The sequence below is a fragment of the Cryptosporidium ubiquitum genome, assembly GCF_001865345.1.
Source record: "Cryptosporidium ubiquitum isolate 39726 chromosome Unknown contig_3, whole genome shotgun sequence".
In the NCBI taxonomy this organism is placed as follows: domain Eukaryota; phylum Apicomplexa; class Conoidasida; order Eucoccidiorida; family Cryptosporidiidae; genus Cryptosporidium; species Cryptosporidium ubiquitum.
In genome coordinates, this window is record NW_021639817.1 from 594,159 (window position 1) to 613,800 (window position 19,642).

The 19,642-nt window shown below is 33.6% G+C and overlaps 8 protein-coding genes across 8 annotated transcripts; 5 read left to right on the top strand and 3 right to left on the bottom strand.

Annotated features, from left to right (window-relative positions):
- Nucleotides 1–50: 50 nt before the first annotated feature.
- Nucleotides 51–4,460, top strand: cubi_03592 (uncharacterized protein; the record flags this gene model as incomplete). Its single annotated transcript, XM_029020606.1, has 1 exon — nucleotides 51–4,460. The coding sequence occupies one exon, from the start codon at nucleotides 51–53 to the stop codon at nucleotides 4,458–4,460; it is 4,410 nt and encodes a 1,469-aa protein (XP_028875050.1).
- A 146-nt stretch (nucleotides 4,461–4,606) lies between these two features.
- Nucleotides 4,607–6,066, bottom strand: cubi_03593 (uncharacterized protein; the record flags this gene model as incomplete). Its single annotated transcript, XM_029020607.1, has 5 exons — nucleotides 4,607–4,648; nucleotides 4,696–5,622; nucleotides 5,675–5,759; nucleotides 5,835–5,911; nucleotides 5,971–6,066. The coding sequence occupies 5 exons, from the start codon at nucleotides 6,064–6,066 to the stop codon at nucleotides 4,607–4,609; spliced, it is 1,227 nt and encodes a 408-aa protein (XP_028875051.1).
- A 509-nt stretch (nucleotides 6,067–6,575) lies between these two features.
- On the top strand, nucleotides 6,576–7,892 carry cubi_03594 (uncharacterized protein; the record flags this gene model as incomplete). The annotated part of the gene is made up of 1 exon (XM_029020608.1): nucleotides 6,576–7,892. The coding sequence occupies one exon, from the start codon at nucleotides 6,576–6,578 to the stop codon at nucleotides 7,890–7,892; it is 1,317 nt and encodes a 438-aa protein (XP_028875052.1).
- A 263-nt stretch (nucleotides 7,893–8,155) lies between these two features.
- On the top strand, nucleotides 8,156–8,737 carry cubi_03595 (uncharacterized protein; the record flags this gene model as incomplete). Its single annotated transcript, XM_029020609.1, has 1 exon — nucleotides 8,156–8,737. One exon carries the CDS (start codon nucleotides 8,156–8,158, stop codon nucleotides 8,735–8,737), a length of 582 nt encoding a protein of 193 aa, XP_028875053.1.
- Nucleotides 8,738–9,051: 314 nt separating this feature from the next.
- Nucleotides 9,052–17,229, top strand: cubi_03596 (acetyl-carboxylase like biotin dependent carboxylase; the record flags this gene model as incomplete). The annotated part of the gene is made up of 1 exon (XM_029020610.1): nucleotides 9,052–17,229. One exon carries the CDS (start codon nucleotides 9,052–9,054, stop codon nucleotides 17,227–17,229), a length of 8,178 nt encoding a protein of 2,725 aa, XP_028875054.1.
- Nucleotides 17,230–17,405: 176 nt separating this feature from the next.
- Nucleotides 17,406–17,834, bottom strand: cubi_03597 (mitosis protein DIM1; the record flags this gene model as incomplete). Its single annotated transcript, XM_029020611.1, has 1 exon — nucleotides 17,406–17,834. One exon carries the CDS (start codon nucleotides 17,832–17,834, stop codon nucleotides 17,406–17,408), a length of 429 nt encoding a protein of 142 aa, XP_028875055.1.
- Nucleotides 17,835–18,097: 263 nt separating this feature from the next.
- Nucleotides 18,098–18,940, top strand: cubi_03598 (uncharacterized protein; the record flags this gene model as incomplete). The annotated part of the gene is made up of 1 exon (XM_029020612.1): nucleotides 18,098–18,940. The coding sequence occupies one exon, from the start codon at nucleotides 18,098–18,100 to the stop codon at nucleotides 18,938–18,940; it is 843 nt and encodes a 280-aa protein (XP_028875056.1).
- A 65-nt stretch (nucleotides 18,941–19,005) lies between these two features.
- Nucleotides 19,006–19,540, bottom strand: cubi_03599 (uncharacterized protein; the record flags this gene model as incomplete). The annotated part of the gene is made up of 3 exons (XM_029020613.1): nucleotides 19,006–19,095; nucleotides 19,163–19,236; nucleotides 19,294–19,540. The coding sequence occupies 3 exons, from the start codon at nucleotides 19,538–19,540 to the stop codon at nucleotides 19,006–19,008; spliced, it is 411 nt and encodes a 136-aa protein (XP_028875057.1).
- Nucleotides 19,541–19,642: the final 102 nt, after the last annotated feature.

Sequence of the window (19,642 nt, forward strand, 5' to 3'; positions counted from 1 at the left end):
ACATATTTTATTTGATTTAGCATTTTGTAACTTCTAGATGCAATAGAGAAATGACAGAAAGGACGTGTAACTTGGAGGGGAATTCTCTTAGTTCTGAAGATTCAGAAGCGGATCTCGAAATACCACTAGAGAAAGTTTGCAATGATCCGAACCCTATCTCAGAACAATTGAAACGCAAAAACAACTTACTTATTAATGATGATCTAGTTCATTCTTCTGAGACAGATCAAAATAAAGGTTTAGACGGAAAAGAGGGAATTGATGGGCAAAGTGGAAATGCTGAAAGCTCTGGTTTGAAACAAAAAAACCATTCAAACCGTATTTTTAGAAGGATATTTGAATGCGTTTGTAGAAACAGATCTCGATCTAACAGTTCAAATGGTTTAAACCAAACCTCTTCAAATAATTATAGGAATGGTGGATCTATTTTCCTTTCGATATTTAAGGGACTTCATGGTGCTTACCTATTCGATAAATATACTAAGAAAATTGGCAAGCACATTTCTCTAGTAGCGTCTGTTTACCCTAGATCACTGCTTATTATAGGGAATGTTATGGGGTTAATGTTTGGTTTAGTTGTTGCATTGGGATTAATGAAATTATACCCATTCCATCTTGAGGTAAATGGATCACCTGATTTGTTTCTTCCCACAAAGTCAATCCATAACACTCATAAAGAGGAGCTTAGAAGGTTGTTTGGCCCGGAAACTGTAACTGTCCCAATCTTATATAGTAATAAAGGACCACCTGGCTCATCTCTTCTAGATTTTGTTACTTTGAAACAAATTTGGAGAAATGAAATGTCAATTCAAGCCATAAAAGTAGTGGATAAAAAAGGAAAAGAGTGGGGTTGGGAAGATATTTGCCATCGCCAACCAACTGGATCTGTAGTTACGGGAACGCCCTGTGTTGTTTTGTCTTTGTTTGGACTTTTCATGATAAATGAATCATCTGGAATTTTCTCAGAGAAAGACTTTGATGAAGCATTTACAGGAGAGTGCTGCAGTGGAGTTAGCATTTCAAAATTTGCAGCAGGGAACTTAATAAAACAAGTTTATTTTCCCTATCAATATAAATATGATGAGGATCTTCCTGAGTGGCCACTTGAGATTCACAATACACAGGAAATGCTTTCAATTTATAGATTGAATACAACTGTTCCTGAAGATGTAAGAATTGCATGGGAAAACAAGGTCACAAATCATATCAAAAGTGTACAAAGACGTAATCAACTTGTAAGTATAATTAACACTGAAGAAAGGTCTGAAATTAGCCAGATTAATATAACAAATAAAAGGTATGAAGAAAATAACCATACTGGTAATTTTAAAAAGCTCATTACTGTTGAGCAGCCTCTATACAATCCAGATAGCATAATCAATTCGGATAATACAAAGGACGTAAGTATTTACCCAAATAATTGGGGGATTGTTCATTATTCTTTGGAATTTGTTTCATCTGAGACCACCGAGTTGGCAAATAAGGAAACTCCACTATTGCTCGCAACATTTGCTTTAATGATTATTTTCATGGCCATATGTATATCTGGAAAATTCCCAAAAAGATCTAGGGTATTATTATCTTCAACTGTTGTTATGATTACGGTATATGCAACTGTGGGAAGTTTTGCAACAGGAATGATCTTTGGAGTCCCGATTTCTCCTCTTACACCACTGTTTATTCACATGTTGTTGGGAGTAGTTGTAAGTTACATGATTATTTCTGTGAGAACTTACACAAAAACACGGATTTATATTAGAGTCCCGTATCATTATTTACCATTCCTTAATTCAAAGTATGTTCGAATTTCTGGTAATGAAGTCTTTCTTGAAATAACACAGTACATTTACAAGCCATGGAGGGGATTTGTATTTTCAGAAGCGGAAAATAGTCATTTTGGTAACGAAATCATGCATGGGAATAACCATAGCTATGGCAGTACAAGCGTTGAGTTAATTTATGGTCAAAATTATTCAAGTAACGAAATTTCATCTTTTAATTCATCTAATTCTGCATCAGATTCATACTCAAACCAAAGAGATCAATTGGAACAGACCGAAAAGACCAATATTATTACAGAGTGTACGGTTTTGGGAGAAGGAAATGAAGTTCCGTCAAATAAACTACCTTCAGATGGGAATTTATACCATGATTGCAAGCAAGAAGAATCCAAGTTTACAAGTGAAATTAAAGATGATGGTGACGAAATTCATCACGTTATTAACAACCAAATTGATGGCTCAAACAGTGATTTCCATATAGATCTCGAAAATATTGACAAAAAGATGTGGGACAACGACACGCTTCTCAAAATCAGACTCTCCGTTTCAGGTTCAGTTGTGTTTAGTTCGATTACTCTCACCTGTCTCACGTCTTGTGCAGCACTGTTTCTGGGGACTGTAGTCGATTTCCCAATCGTACGCTATTACTGTATTCACGCCGGCTTTGGAATATTGTATTTGTTTATTTTCCATTGGCTGATTTTCCTTCCTTCTTTTGTACTAGATGAAAAAAGAATATACCATAGAAAATACGATGTTTTCCCATTGTTGAAATTCAAGCTAAGTAACAAAAAATCTAAATATTTATTTATTCGTCAAGAACCTAAGTTTATTTGTAGTGATGATAATCAGAGAATGATTGAAATTTCACCAAGCATAAATGCATATACACGTGCAGCTTCCCCTTCTAACGTCTCACTGTCAGCATCAAATGATTCTAGGAAAGGCACAATTCTTTCTATATTTACTAAGCACGTCTACAAGGTAAGAAGTGAAGTTGTAAAAAATTATCAACGATACAAAACATGGTGGGGTGATAAATCCACCAATCAAAATAAGCAAGAACTAGTTCATCAAAGAAAAAGTAATATTGAGCTTAATGAGATAGATAGCATGGTATTTAACGAAAAATCCTCTGTGGGAGTTTCGAATAAGATTGATAAACCTTTTTTGCCTCCTAATAATCGTGAAAATACCGCAATTCAAAACGCAATTAATGAGATTGATATGCATGACATTTGGATCGGAAGATTAATGGTGGAGTCTTCTAAAGCCGACGTAATTATGAGGCTAATGTGCAATTTTACATTCAGACTATTTGCATTTTTATTCTTTATTGTGGTAGTAATATTGGGGATAGTTTTTGGAAAAAATGTAAATACAGAATTTAGTGCAGTTAGATATCTCCCTCCAAACTCTCCTCTGCATTATTTCGTGGAAACATTAGCAAAATCATGGGGTTCTGAACCACGGCAGATGTATTTAGTATTTCCCGGAAGTGATAAAGTGGAATGGAATAATAAACTTGTGCGTGAAGAATTTATAAATTTGGTTGATAATGTTCTGTTAAAAGATCCTGCAGTAATGACTCCCATTGTTAGTTGGGTTCACGACTTTGAAATTTTTCACTTTGGAACAAATACTCCAGAAGATCCGGATCATATTCCATCTTTTATTAGAGAGTGTTCTCCCGATTTGGATAATCCACGCCCACCTCCAAATGATGCTCCCAAAGAAGAGTTTTACGATTTTTTGAATCAATGGAGGAACAGAAAGGTTTTAAAAGGAGATGAGTCTCAAGAAGATACTATTTGCGTAGTGTCACAGCTCAGTTCAAAGCTTACAGCTTCTACTGTATCTGAAAGTGCACCTTTTATCAGAAACATTATCCCTGAAATGCACGATGAAACCATGCTCATCTTTAAAAATGGAAACCCTTCAGAAGGCATTCAATCGTTTAGAATAATGACTATGATTAAACATAGCCCTTCTAACTCAGAATATAACTTTGAAACTGTAAGTCGGCTATCAAATTTAGTTGAAACAGTTTTTGAGAAAGATTTCCCTGGTACATACATTTATAGTGATTGGTTTGTAGAGGCTGAAAGAGATCTCAACATCCTTTACATTGTTTGGAAGCTTCTTCTTTATATAACACTCGGTGTATCAATTATGCTTTGCATTATTCAAAATCCTTTAACAGGTATTTTCATTGGACTTGTTGTTGGGGGCATTAATATTGCAGTAATTTTGATTATGTATATTACTGGACTTATTTTTGACATTGTAGCTTTCATGGTTCTCGCAACTGCAGTATCATTTTCGATTGAATATATTGTACATATTACCCATTTGTTCTTACTTACAAAAAGAAACTCTGGAGTCGAAAGGATTCGAGATTCACTTTTGGATATGGGGCCCAATGTCATTTATGCTGTAATATCGACTTTCCTTGGTGTAATACTTTTGGCATTTTCTACCTCAGAGTCGTTTAAAGTTTTTCTTTGGATAACTACTATTGTTTTATGTGTCTCTGCCATATCAGGAATTATGATAGCCCCTGCAATACTATCTATTGCACTTGATTTTGGGCACTTTATTAGAGATTATTACAACAGAAAGAGACAACAAGAACTCGACGAAACAATACTTGAGATTAAATCAAGCAATATGATATAGCTAATTAACTAAAATAGGAATTAATTTGATGATTTAAACTAGATAATAATTTGGTATTTGTGATAGAAGTAATTCATGGTATACAATTTCTGTTGAAAAAATTTAATTAGTATTAAAAAAAATAGTGTTATTTTCGGATATAAATTTTATACAATTAAAATTTCGTTAATACCTTCCAGCTGGCAAACCTATAAATAGCTATAATAAGCAATAAATAATGAAAAATAAGACTTACTTTTTCATCTTTCAAATCGTCAAAAACGTAGATTCCATTTAGGTTATGAACCCCCGACAAAAGTGCCTGGCAATATAGTTCTAATGATATTGTCTCCCCTCCCTTTAGTTCTTGTATAAATAAACGGTCATTTCCTAATACAATTAAAGGTAGGAGCTGATCAAAATCCAGCCTAACACTCAAACCTCTTTGAGTAGTGTTTAAATTGTTTGTAACATATAAAAAGATCTTGAATTCATCTCTTCTGTTATTAACGGATGGTAAACTAGCTTTAAGAATAATATCATTTCTTTCCCCATTCAATTTGTTTTGCTCATTTAGAATTGGCAGATCAATTTTATAAGAATCTAACCATGCATCCCCATAAGTTGGTGAAGTCCATGTAATTTTAAGTCCAAGTTTCAGAAAATCTTTACCATTAGCAAGCTCTGGATTATTGCATTCTGCTTCGTAGTTAATAAAAGATGTAAATTTAAATATCTTATTATATCTACATCTGGATTGGATAAATAAAGGCTCGCTGAACTGTTCTTGAAAACTAACATCTTCTAATTCAAGTTTCAGATGAGGTAAATCCTTTATATTTAAGGGATTTAAAGTTATGCTACTTAGTGTAACACTTTGGTGGGAAATGTTCTCGATTGAAACTTCAACAAAAATGGTTTTTTTATCCACTACATCCTCATCCAAATTATATACACGATGTGAAATGTTGAATGGAGAAAGCACTGCAAACTTGTAAGATTTCTTTTGAGTTAATTTGGTCTCATTTGATGTAAAAAACAATTGGCAAGTCAAGCTGTACAATCCAACTTCGTCTACCCTTTCTTTAATTACAATGTCCATGGAATCTCCAATATCTATATCTGAATAATTATCTTCGTTATTGTATAACATGTGTCGTTTCTTTGTACCTATAAGTTCCACCTGAAAAATTAAAATATAATTTGTATTTCTTTTATTATGCAAAGCAACATACTTTTAATACTACTCCATTTGCCTTTATAATGCTTGAGTTAGTGATACTAAGAAATGCATGAAAAGATTCACCAGAATATAAACGACTGAGGAAACAAAAAGTTTATTCATTTTTAAGATTACTAATTAAGTTTATAAATTAAATACTTGTTCACACTTACCATTGAGTTGTTGGCAATAAAAGCGGAAACATATTATCAACACACAGTGATTCTTCTTCTCTATTTTCCAAATCACACTATTAATTTAGGAAAATAATATAATAAATTAAACTCAAAATAGCTTGTGGAAACTTACTGGAAGCAAACTTAATGTAGATGCCTGCGAATCAATTGGAGAATGTGAAAGTGACATCACTTTCAAGCTTAAAACCTCATTTGTGACTGAAGTCATTATAACAATTAGTTTTAGCAATAATTCTGCTTTAAAAACTCATAAATTAAATTAAATACATTAAAGAAGATGTCTTTAATAAAATGTTGAACTTGAGCTCACTTTGCTCACTAATTATTCAAGATATAAATTAATAACTTCAAAGTGGCGCCAATCCTGAAATTTTGGAATAATAAGTTACATTAAAAATTATCAGACAACTGAGCAGGAAATACATCTAAGATCCTTAAAACCTTGAAAATACGCCTAATACTGTGTTTAATTGTGCAGGCCATCTGTAAATAGTTTTCTTTTTTTTAGAATTAAATAGTGGCGCTAATTAATTACAAAAAAGATAACTGACATCTTCAAGAAATGTCAAAAATTGCATTAAATATTGAATAATCTAAATAATTCATCTAAAATACTTATTATTAAATTAAAAAAATAAATAGAGCCAAATTTAAAGGTTTATACATCCTCTTTGGATTTTCAAAAAGTAAGACGTTTTTTTTTAAAGACTTATTGATATGTTAGTGTTTAAAGGAGGAAACTTTTTGAGGCAAAGGCTAGCTCTCTCAACAATAACAGGTAAACCAATTGTAATCAAGGATATAAGAGCAGATGATACATTGAATCCTGGTCTAAATGATTCTGAAACATCCCTACTACATCTTTTAGATTCTGTTACAGATGGATCAAAAATAAAAATCAACGATACAGGTACTACTCTAAATTATACTCCAGGAATAATTATTAATGGTGGTTCATCAGAAAAACCATTAATTCATGAATGTCATCCCAGTAGATCTCTATCTTATTATATGGAATTTTTACTCATGTTTGCTATATTTGGGAGAGATCCTTTGTGTATTAAATTAATCGGAACAACTGATAATAGTGGTACAGACCACTCATCTGATTTAATCAGAATGGTTACTATTCCAGTAATAAAAAAAATTATTCCTCAAATTGGAGATATCTCTTTGAGTATTATAAAAAGAAGTGTATCAGAAAACTCTCTTGGCCAAGTAATATTAAATGTACCTATTGTCAAGAAAATTGAACCAATCTCTATGGATGGGCCAATTGGTAGAATAAAAAGAATTCGAGGTATTGCATGGTACACAGGTTCAGCATCTGCTCAAATAGCAATTAAAATGATTTCTAAGGCTAGAGGTATTATGAACAAGTTTATTCCTGACGTATGGATTTATTTTGATAAGCCAAAGAAAGATTCTCTTCAAAGTAATGAAGAAATGACAGGTTTTGGAATGACTTTAGTTGCAGAAAGCATTAAAGGTGCGATCAAAGGATCAGATTGTTCCTGTATCCCAAGTTTGAGTGATGTACAAAAAATGCTTAACATCCCCATAGAACTCACCGAGGAAGAAAGAACACTAAATTCAGAAAATAGCAATGAAAATCAAATGTCAGATTTAAGTAGCGGCTCATCCGATGAGGATGACAACTACGGTGGATTAAATAAACAAACCTCAAATTCATTAGAAGAAATTCAAAACAATGAAGAATTTGAAAATCTTACAGATTGGGAAAAAATTGGATGGTTAACTGCTACTAGACTACTTTTAGAAATTGATTCGCATAGTATTGTTGATACAAGCCACCAAATATATCCTCTTTTGTTTATGTCACTTTCACAGGATACTGCTATTTCAAAACTTAAACTATCAAAACTAGCACCTATGACTATTCAATTTATGAGAGATTTGAAGACTTTCACAAATGTTGAGTTTGCAATGAAGGAAGATATCGAAGATGGTATGTTCATTACACTTTCTTGTACAGGAATAGGATTCTCTAACTTTGCAAGAAAGGCAGCTTAAAATTTAAATAGGCATTATTAAACTAGATTCTAGTCAAACTATATTTCGAGTTTCCAAATATTAACTTGATTTAATTTATTAAAAATTTTTATGTGCCTTAAAAAATATTATCTCTTTATATTTTCGACTGTTTTTTCTTCTTTCTTGAATACATGCATGCATGCGATTGTTATTTCCAATCAGAAAATTGGAGCTAATATATGGTAAAACAATCTTATATAATATAAATTATTGAATTTTTAAACTATCTTTCAAATATTAAGATGAAAATATTAAGTTTTGTTTCAACATTTCATGTTTTAGTTGGGTTAATAATGAAAATAGAAATTTCCTACTCAAAAATGGAATTATTGAGGAGAGACTTCAATAAAAGTGAAAAATTTCAAAGAAATAATCAATATATTCCTCAAAATAAAAAAAACTGGCATTACTTTATACCTATTTTCAATTCCAGTGAAGAGTTTGTTCCCCCAAATAGAACATACGAGTTTCTTGAATTATATAAAGAAATCTATGCAATGAAAAATGCCAGTAGTAATTCATTTAAAAAGGCTTATATAGATGGTGTTTTGATTCCAAAGACAGATGCAAAAGTGGCAAAACTTAAGGCAGAAACTGCATATATTGAGACAAAAAATGCAGAAAAAAGAAAAAAAATGAACTTAGTGAAGGAGGACTTCGAAAAAAATACTCCATTTTCTTCAATTATTGGAAATATTCTAAATTCATCTTCCCAGATTAACGGTACTCAAATATTGGATACTATTTATAACGAAACATTTTACTATCTGAATAACAAAAATCTGACAAATTCAACTGAAGAAATTACATTGAGATATTCATAAATTTCAAAAATTGAGAGTATCAGAATATTGAGACACTTTTTCGAGTTATTTAATGGATTTGTGCATTACTTAACAAATTTGTTGCAATGTGCGTATGTTTGTGCGCCAATTACGCTAATTGTCAAGCTAAATTTGATTATTAAGGTATTGGATTTTCACAAGTGTTTGTAATGAAATTGTATTAAGGTGAGCCCTGGAAAAGAATAGGGGGATTATTCCATATAATACGATATCATAGCTTTGAATAATTTATTGCAAAGTTGAATAGTTTTGGTGAAAAAAATCTATAATTGGGTTTGCTCAAGCTATTCAAAATGAAGAAGGAAGAGGAAGGTCTTCCAATTTATTCTTCATTAGAGGAGTTTATTGAAATTAATGGAGGATTTAACGTTATTAAAAAAATCCTAGTTGCCACAAGTGGGCAAGCAGCAATAAAGTGTATAAGATCTATGAGGCATTGGGCATATGTTACATTTGGAAATGAAAAAGCTTTTGAATTTGTAGTTATGGCCACCCCGGAAGATATCAAAAGCAATTCAGAATCTGTAAGTGAAGCTGATTACTATGTTGATATCCCGATGGGCCCTAATTATCATAATTATGCAAATATTGAAGTAATTGTTTCGATAGCAGAAGAGCACGAATGCGACGCTGTTTGGCCAGGATGGGGTCATGCTTCTGAAAATCCAGAGCTACCAAAGGCCCTTTTAAGGGCTAGAAGAAAAATCATTTGGATAGGACCTTCAGCAGAGTCAATGGAAACTGTGGGACAGAAAATACAATCAAATATTATTGCTCAATCTGTAAAGGTTCCATGCATCCCCTGGTCAGGAGATGGAATCTCTGTTAGTGTAGATAAGGAGGGCCGGTTTAAAGGAGTTGTATCTGATGAGCTACTTCAGGCAGCGTGTGTTAACAGTACTCAAGAGTGTGTTGAGGTTTGCAAACGTATTGGATTTCCTGTCATGATCAAAGCTAGTGCAGGAGGTGGAGGAAAAGGTATCAGGCTTTGCAATTCCATAGAAGACTTAGAATCAAAGTACAGACAAGTTATAAATGAAGTAAAAGGCAGCCAAGTATTTGTCATGCGAGCAGTTACTAAATGCAGGCATCTTGAAGTTCAAATACTAGGAGATAAATATGGAGATGTTTTTGCATTAAGTACAAGGGACTGTACAATACAAAGACGTCACCAAAAGGTTATAGAAGAGGGGCCAGTAACAATGGTAAGCCAAGATATTGTTAGAGAACTAGAATTATCTGCTGAGAGAATGTGTAAAGCTGTAGGTTATTCTTCTGCAGGAACAGTTGAATTTCTATATGATATAGAACGCTCATGCATTGCTTTTTTAGAAGTGAATGCTAGATTACAAGTTGAGCATGTTGTTTCTGAGGGAGTTGCTAATTGCAACATTCCTGCAGCGCAGTTACAAATTGCAATGGGAATCCCATTGAAGAAGATTCGTGATATTGAAGAATACAGAAAATTAAGAAAACAGGGAAATGTTCCTCCAAGGCATATTATTGCGGCAAGAATAACATCTGAGCATGCCGAGAAGGGATTTACTCCAACTTGTGGAGATGTGTTTGAAATATCTTTTAGATCCTCACAAACAGTATGGGGATATTTTTCAGTCGCTTCTCCAGGCCATATTCATCAATACTCTGATTCTCAATTTGGGCACATTTTTGCTTTTGGAATGAATAGAGAAGAAGCAAGAAAACATTTGATTATGGGTTTGAAAGGCTTGACTATTAGAGGCGAGATTAGAACAAATGTAGAAGCAGTTTGCAGAATATTGGAAAACCAAGATTTCATTACTGGTAATACATACACACAGTGGCTGGAACATAGTGTTTATTTTTCATCTCCTTTAACCAAAAAGGTTTCAACACAATATTTGAATGCTGTGTTTGCAGCTGCGTGCTTTACAGGACTCAGATACTTTAAGGAGAGTGAAGATACATTTGTAAGGATGCTTGAGCAAGGACAGGCTCCAACTAGTATCAATATCCAGTACGAAATGACTCTAGTTCACAAAGGGATGAAGTTTATTTGTGAAAGCCACTTTATTGGGCCTGAAAATGTCAGAATTGTCTTGAATGGCAACTCTGTTACAGCAAAGGTACGTAATATCTATCCGCCTAGTATGCAAAATGGGCGTGATTCGTGCTATTTAATATCAGGAGGGTTTGATGGGAGGAATAGAAAGGTTTTCTTCAAAAAGGATGCTGAAGATAATTTATTAGTTACATTTGATGGAACCACTTACACATTTCTAAAGGAACAAGACCCTCGTCAAGTTAGGGCTCCAGTTAGTGGCAAGTTAGTGAGATGGTTAATACAAAACGGAGGTCAGGGCGAAAAAGGCCAGGCATATGTTGAAATAGAAATTATGAAAACATACATGCAGCTCACTCTTTCTCATAGTGGGATTTTAGAACACGCAAAACCACAAGGGGCATCATTCAATGTAGGTGATATTCTGGCAATCTTAGAGCTCCCAAGCGAATTTATCCCTCCCACTTTGGAGCTATATCCACTCCCATTCCCAAAAATAGGAGGAGTTAAACCTCCAAAACTTGCCCTTGAAACATTTTGTTCAGGGGGATTCAGAGGAGGTCCGAGAATGGTAGCTTTGGCAAATTTCAGAGAAGGAAAGCAACAACTTCTAAATGCGCTAAATGGGTTTTTCCCAGCTTTCGAGGATGTTAGGAGCGCACTTGGAATGTTTTATCATGTTTTGGACCCAATTATGCCCTTCATTGAACTTCAAGAAGCCTGTGAGGTTGCTACTCCGCTTATACAAGTTTCAATTAGAAGGAAAATAACTGATTTGATAGAAGATGTATTTCAAACATTCGAACAATTGAGTAGGAACAGCTGGTATGAACAGTTTGACAGGCAACTGGATGCATTTATTCCTCATAATTCTTGCTTAGGATCTGATGTGTCAGACCAGTGCTTGAACTTGCTTGAAGATAACGATGACATCGAGGATGAAGGACAATCACCGAAGGTTCTTCAAGATAAAAGTCTTAATTCTGATAGTTCTGAAATGCCATCAATGTTGTTTTCAAGCAAGGCTGATGAACAAGATTCGAAAAATATGAGTTTTACACAAGGTGAAAGTAAGGAAACCGAAAAAATTCCATTTCTCGATGAGTCTCAACAAAAACAAAGTTTTCAAAATCCTCTTAGCTTTAATGCCTCTTCTAAAGATTGCTCAAAAAATATTAATTCTGTTTCGGATCTGGAAATATATATATTGGACTGCCTAAAGTTAGTTAGTGATATTGTGGAAGAATCCATCCAAGATTCAGACAATGAGAACATCTCTGTTGATGAGTTTGTTACCATAAGAAACCAGTATGAACCTTTAATCCATATAATAAGGAGAAATGAAAAGGGGAGGTGGATGAGACTTATGTATGAATTGCATGAAATTATTCTTAAATACATTGAAATAGAGAAGCCATTTGAAGAACGCTCCTCACTTGTCCCTGCACGTATTATTCCAAGTCTAAGAACTGAATATGAGTTGCCTGACCTGATGCAAATGGGTCGTTCTCATCAACAGTTAAGAGTAAAAAATGAGATTATGGAGGAAATTGCAAAAGAAATGGCAAATAACCCATCTTTACTTCAGTGCACTGCTCCATTCAGAGATACAATCCACCAGATAGCTGAACTAACATCAACTGAATACACGAAGGTTGCAGGAGCTTTCAGGTATGTATTATTAATGAAAGAAAATGTGACAACAGTCACACAAATCCAATCGGTTGCAAAAAAAATATTTGAATACAGCCAATTCATTTCATTAACTCAGATCCATGGGCAACATCTCATTTCGATTGCAAATACTCCTTCTTCACCACTTCAATATCCAATCAATACAACTCCATCATTATCTACTTGGAACGGTATCCCTAATTTGGGAGGTAATCAGCAAACTTCTCTATCAAATATTATCGCAGATTTGACTAATTTTCCTGATTTCACGCTTTTGGCATGTATTGGCCACCCAAATCCAGTTATTGGTAAATTGGCTTTTGAAATATATATACGTCGTCACTATGAAAGATGTGGATTATCATTTTATGCTATAAAGAGCAGAGGGGAAGCATGGGATAGCTCAGTTGATATTGGAACCCTAAATAATAGTAGTATGCTTATGGCAAACTGCCCAAACCTTAAGGGAGCGGTTCCTTTAAGAGGTGAAGTCCAGAATTGTAACAGTATTTTGGGAGTATGGGCACACAATGCTTTAACAACATCTTCATTTTTCCAAACTCAATGTGATCCCTTAAGATCAAATACACTAAATATCCCTGCAATACAAAGTAGTACAGACCAATATGACGAAAACGAAAGCAACGCTAAAACTAGAACATTAAGTAGGCTAGAGTCAATTAACACGTATCAGAATATTAACTCAAAGTGCAATATAAAAGGTGCAGTACATAATGAAAATAGCCGATGGAAAAGTATGCTAAATGCATTTAGTGGGCAAAGCTTAAGCAGTATTGCAGATGATTTATTGGAGGAGTCTCTTCCTATTCAAACCACCATTGGGCTTTATTTTGAATCAATTTCTGATTTCCAAGAACGATTTGAACAGTGTGTTGATGAATTGAAGATTTTACATGGGTTTTTCCCTCAAATATCTTCATCTGTTGATTCTATGGTCATGTTAGTTATTTTGTCTAGCTTCTCCAACGGGGAGATAACTACTGAGTCAGAAACAGCTTCTATTTACGATGAAATAGATTCTTCCTCTATTGAAACTCAGTCAAATTCCAGGGATATTGTAGAGATTCTTAGAAGTACTTTAAACAGGTACCAAGATAAACTCTACAGCAATAATATACATATGATTTCATTTACAGTAGCTCCATATTCAGATCAAAACAAACCCGAATCACTTTCTGCAAGTTTGGTTTATCCAAAAACTCCTCTTCATTATCATTTCAGATCTATAAAAGGAATTCCAATTAATAAATATAACTCCCAAGAGTTGGAATCTAATTTATCTTTAGAAGATAGCCTAAACAATCAAGTTGAAAATATCGAAACAGAAGAGTTAGAGAACAACTATTTTACAGAAGAGCCATTTATTAGAAATATTTCAAGTACTTTACTTTCTACACTCGAGCTAAAAAGGTTGCGTTACTTTACAATAAAACCAATCCCAACATCAATTTCTGGAATTAATTTGTATGTTGGCACACCGAGAGAGCTATACTCAGGTCATTCTGTAATTAGTAAGCGTAAAGAAACCGAAAATAAGGAAAACAATTCTTCATTGAAGAATGGGAGTTCAAATATCAGTAAATCTCATGAAGTTGACTTAGAAAAGCATATTAAGCTTGCTGAATCAAACGTTTCTCTTGAGAAGACAAACAATTCTGGTTCTCATATTAAACAAATAATTGCAACAAAGGAAGTGGAGAATGAAAATTTGGCAAACAAATCTAACAATAATTTAAATAAAAAACCTGTAATAAGTAAAATATCTGGATATAATAAACAAAGAAGATATTTTATGAGAGTTTTAGTACAACATGAATGTAGTGAATCATACTTTGAGGAGCAGGAAAGATACTTTATAGCTGCGCTCAGTACTCTAGAATCTTGGCTATCTTTTGACCAAAATTACTCTAATACAAGCTCAGGATCAAGAGGTATAGCAGGTTTAAATCATCTTCTTTTTACCTCTGTTGGAGTTTTAAATGATAGGAACTCGGGTTATATTACTACCAGTATGGCAGAAGAGGCAGCAAGAACATTAGTTCAGCGATATTCACAACGAATACAACAAAGTTCTCTTCAAACAATCGAGTTCCGTTATATTCAAAGGTCGGTATACCAAAAAGACAGCAATAACGTGGTTGTACCTGTTCGGTTTGTGGTGGATAATCCAACAGGGCAAGCAATTCGATTACGCAGCTTCGTTGAGATAAAGAATCCAACAACAAATGGAGGAAAAGTGTTTGCAGCTATTGATTCTAAACATTCCTTCTTAAACTTTTTATCAACAAGTAAATCTGACAAATCTTTCAGTCTACCTGGACTTCAACAATCAAGTAGCCTCATGGAAATTTCTAATGTGAATAAAGACTCTAGAATTCTAACCAGTAATGAAAATATGGTCCCAAATTTGGCCTTGCATCAACATGAACACATTTATGATGGCAAGCCTCTCGATATTCCTCATCCTCTTATAGGAAAAATTGATCAGAAAAGGTACCAGGCAGCAGAGTTAAACACAGTTTATATATATGACTTCTTGGATCTATTTGAAGAAGCAATTAAGAGTTTATGGAAGAAATGCCCAAAGTACTTTGTTACCACGCCTTCTAGTGTTTCACTATCTAAATCAAACATAAAATCAGCAATAGCTGGTGGCTCTTCTACAACAGGAATTTCAACCAACTGCGAATCAAGTATTGAGCATTCAAGTGGCAAGGCTGCATTTTTGCCTAATAAACTTTTAGAATATGTGGAATTAGATATAAATAGGGACACAGGGGAGTTAGAATGCGTTAGCAGAGAACCTGGGAACAACACCTGTGGGATGGTTGCATGGTGTTTAACTATGCATACTCCAGAGTATCCAAAAGGTAGAAGAGTAATTCTCATAGGAAACGACATAACTTATCAAATGGGAACTTTTGGTATCCAGGAGGATCTTTTGTTCCAAAGAGCATCTGAATACGCAAGAAGTTTGGGAATACCAAGAATATTTATTGCAGCAAATAGTGGTGCTAGAATGGGGTTAGCAACTGAGGTTCAAAGATGTATGAAGGTTGAATTTGTTGATCCTGAAAACCCTGTTAAAGGCTATAAGTATTTATATGTTACAGAAGAGGACTATAATAAATTCGGCTTGCAAAATAGCATTAATTACGAAGTATTAGAACACCCAAAAGATGGAAAAATATACAAGATTACAGATGTTATTGGATCTCAATTGGGGCTTGGTGTTGAAAACCTTTCGGGAAGTGGAGGAATTGCAGGCGAAACTTCAAAGGCATCAAAATCAATTATGACAATCACTTACGCTACTACTAGAACAGTTGGAATTGGAGCTTATTTAGCAAGGCTTGGACACAGAGTTATTCAAAAAGCTCATGGAGCTCCGATCGTACTTACAGGATACCAAGCTCTAAATAAAGTAGCATCAAAAGAGATTTATAGTAGCAATGATGAATTAGGAGGTACAGAAATTATGGCAAAGAATGGAGTAACACATCTTGTTGTTAAAGATGACCTTGAGGGTTGCGTAGAAATACTCAAATGGTTGAGCTATGTACCAGAATGTGTTGGAGGAAGGCTTCCAATCATGGTTGACCCAACAGATCCCATATATAGGAGCATTACTTACTCTTGTAATAGTAATACTGAAGATCCAAGATTAATGCTCACTGGATGTGTAGACTCAAGGGGACGTTGGTTATCTGGGCTATGCGACAAAGATTCTTTCAAAGAGGTAATGAGTGATTGGGCAAAAAGCGTAATAGTTGGTAGAGGAAGAATTGGAGGAATACCTGTTGGATTTATTTTAGTAGAAACAAGAGTTACTGAATATGTTCAGCCAGCAGATCCAGTAATGCCCCATACTAGCGAACTTAAAGTTACTAGGGCAGGGCAAATATGGTTCCCTGATTCTGCATATAAGACTGCACAGGCAATTCGTGACTTTAACATGGAAGAACTTCCATTGATAGTTCTTGCTAATTGGAGAGGATTCAGTGGAGGCCAGAAGGATATGTTCGACCAAGTACTCAAGTTCGGATCCTACGTAGTTGATGAGCTTGTCAACTATAAACAACCTTGCTTCGTTTATATACCTCCAAAAGGAGAACTACGTGGAGGAGCTTGGGTAGTAGTGGACTCAAATATTAACCCAGAATTCATTGAAATGTATGCAGATCCTACAGCGAGAGGAAGCGTTCTGGAAGCTGCTGGAATAGTTGAAATCAAGTTCAGAAGCAAAGCGCTTAAAGAATGGATGATGAGATTAGATCCAGAATTACTTTCCCTTCAGGAGAAAGATCAGCTACTTCATCTTAAAGGCTATCCAATAGACTCTTCTGAGAGAAGTTCAATAAAAGAAAAAATTAATAAAAGATGTAGTTTACTCCATCCAGTTTATCACGCCGCAGCTATTCATTTTGCAGATTTGCATGATACTTCTAATAGGATGAAGGCTAAACAAGCAATACATGATATTGTTCAATGGAAAAACGCCAGAGTTTTTTTCATCCACCGTATAAAAAGACAACTACTGCTTTTCTCTTTAAGATCTGATATCTCCCAAAAACTTGGAATTTCTCTTACTGATTCTCAGAATGTGGTTTTCCAATGGGCTATTCAAGATGGAATAGACCCAAATAACAATACTCAATTTATTCAATGGATTTGCCATAGTGCCAATATTATTGAACAAAGGATTTCTCAGCTCTCTAGCTCTGATATAAAGTAAAGTACAAACCAGTGTTAATTATATTTATTCAGAAGAAAACACTAATTATGTTTTATGAAAATATAAATGAAAAAATAATACAATTATAACTTCGTTGAAAACAAAATGAGATTTATAAGAGCAAAACGCACTCATATCCAGTTTAATTATAAGTGGATGCAAATTATTTGGATAAATCAGTATTTGTATTTGGTAGAATAGTCCTTAGGCGAAACTACAAGCCCTTTACCTTTTTGCACTCCACGATATATCGTTTCAACTATATCAATAAACTCTTGTTTATTATTAAGTGGCCAATTTATCTTATTGTTATTTCCAGTACCAAGGTCAACCATGATATGTTTGTTTCTAAAAAAAAACATCACAGATACAGGGTCATAAAGTTCGTACATTGTATTGAAGTCAGGAACTTCGGTAATATCCACCAAATAAATTACACAAAAATTCTTCACATCCTCTGCTACCTTATACAATACTTCATCCATTAACATACAGTCTGCATCATAATCATGTCCGAATCTTATACATACAATTCTTTCTTCCTCAGATAGTATTGCTTGATCTACTGACCAACCATTGTGAAGATGTTGTAACATGTAAGACATCTTTTTAATCTATTAAATTGCACTTAGACAACTTAGATTGATCAATTAATAGATTGAGAAGGTTATATTAAATCAACTATGATATATTTAGTTAATAATATTTCTTTTCTAATTATGCATCTAAATAGCCTGTTTATCTGTTTTGGCGGGAACCTGGGAATTCCATTGTTATTTCTCTATAATTTCAATAATTTTTTAATTCTTCTAAAAACATCACTAGAATAGGAGGTGAGAATAGTTTATTAACTTGAAATAGGTAACTCATGATAGGTGGAGAACATTCAATAGCTGAAGAGCATCATGACAATATTTCGAAGGATATACAGGCTTTCAATACGAATGATACGAGTATAGTAGATAATCAGAACCCAAATATTGTTAGGAGAGGAGGACTCTCAGAAGCTAATCTTCAATCATCTTGCTCAGAGCAACTATCTTTGGGTAGTGATTTAAGGTCGGGATGCAATTTGTTTGAGAAAAAAAGTCCAAAAGATGAACAATTGCGTGAAAAGGAGTCAAAACAAGCATTAAAGTCAGTAATGAAGCTTCAGAATGAAATTTTTAATATTAATAACTCAATAGTTTCTCAAGAGAATGCATATAAAAACTCTTTGTTTTCAAACAAATATATGGGTAATATTTTTAGTAGTTTCTCTCCTTTTATTACAGGGATCAATAAATTTACAATTAGACCGAGAGAGAGAAGCCCTGAAGAAGTATTGAAAAATATTAGAAAAAAATCCCAGGAATTTCAAGGTCGATGCGAATATATTAAATACTCTACTCAATGGTATCTTTGGGCAAAAAGAAGGAATGCGGAGATTTTCTCTCAAAACCATATAGGAAATGCAGAACAATCATCCTCCAACATGTCTAATGTCACTGGATCTTCACTTTCAGGAGGGTCTTCTTCTGCAAACACATCAAATAATGCTAACTCATCTGTTCAGAATAATATTGGACAGATCTTCCAGTCTAACCAACTTATACTACAAAAAGAAATTCAAAATATTGAACAATCTGTTAAATTTAGGCTTGCATTACAGTCTGATAAGCCTTTATTTACATTCAATAATAATAGTCGTTCTAATCAACTTTCAGTTTAGAAAATAGATTGTGTTTCTTAAAGTTTATAATTATTATTATACTCTAAAATATTTAAATTAAATAGTTATATAGAATCTGTTATTTTAACAGAGCAGGGCATGCTCCAAGGATGATATTCATTTTTGTTTGACATATTTCCATTATATTTAATTATCTATTTAATATAAGTAAGTGATTAATTAATAAATATTAAAATAACAATGAATTTGAATACACCTTACCTTTGGATTACCTCGAGGAATTTCAAGAGTTTCTAAGATTCCTTGGCCATTATTATCTTTGTTAGAATCTTCTTCTAAATTTAAAACAAGTTGACTTTATAGTTCAAATCTAGTCATTTTTTTTAACTTACGTCTTGAATTGTAAATTTCTTCAATTGTTTTAATATGCTTTTTCATTGCATCTTTTGCATCCCTCTTCACTCCATCTCTAAATTGTTTATCTTTCAATTTCTTTCTCTCTGTACTTTTCTCCCTTCTCTCTTTTTTTCTTTTTTGAAAACCATTTACAAATGATTCTTTCTTTTTCATATTAAAGGTAATTACAGTCCCCTTGCGACCATGTTTGGTTAAAACAGACTTAGAATGGTTATCAGACATTTTTAAAATAATAAAGAGTCTAATTGAAATACTATATTCAAACAAAATAATCAATAATACATTTATTTGACCAGCATGTCACTTTTTACATTATTTAATTTA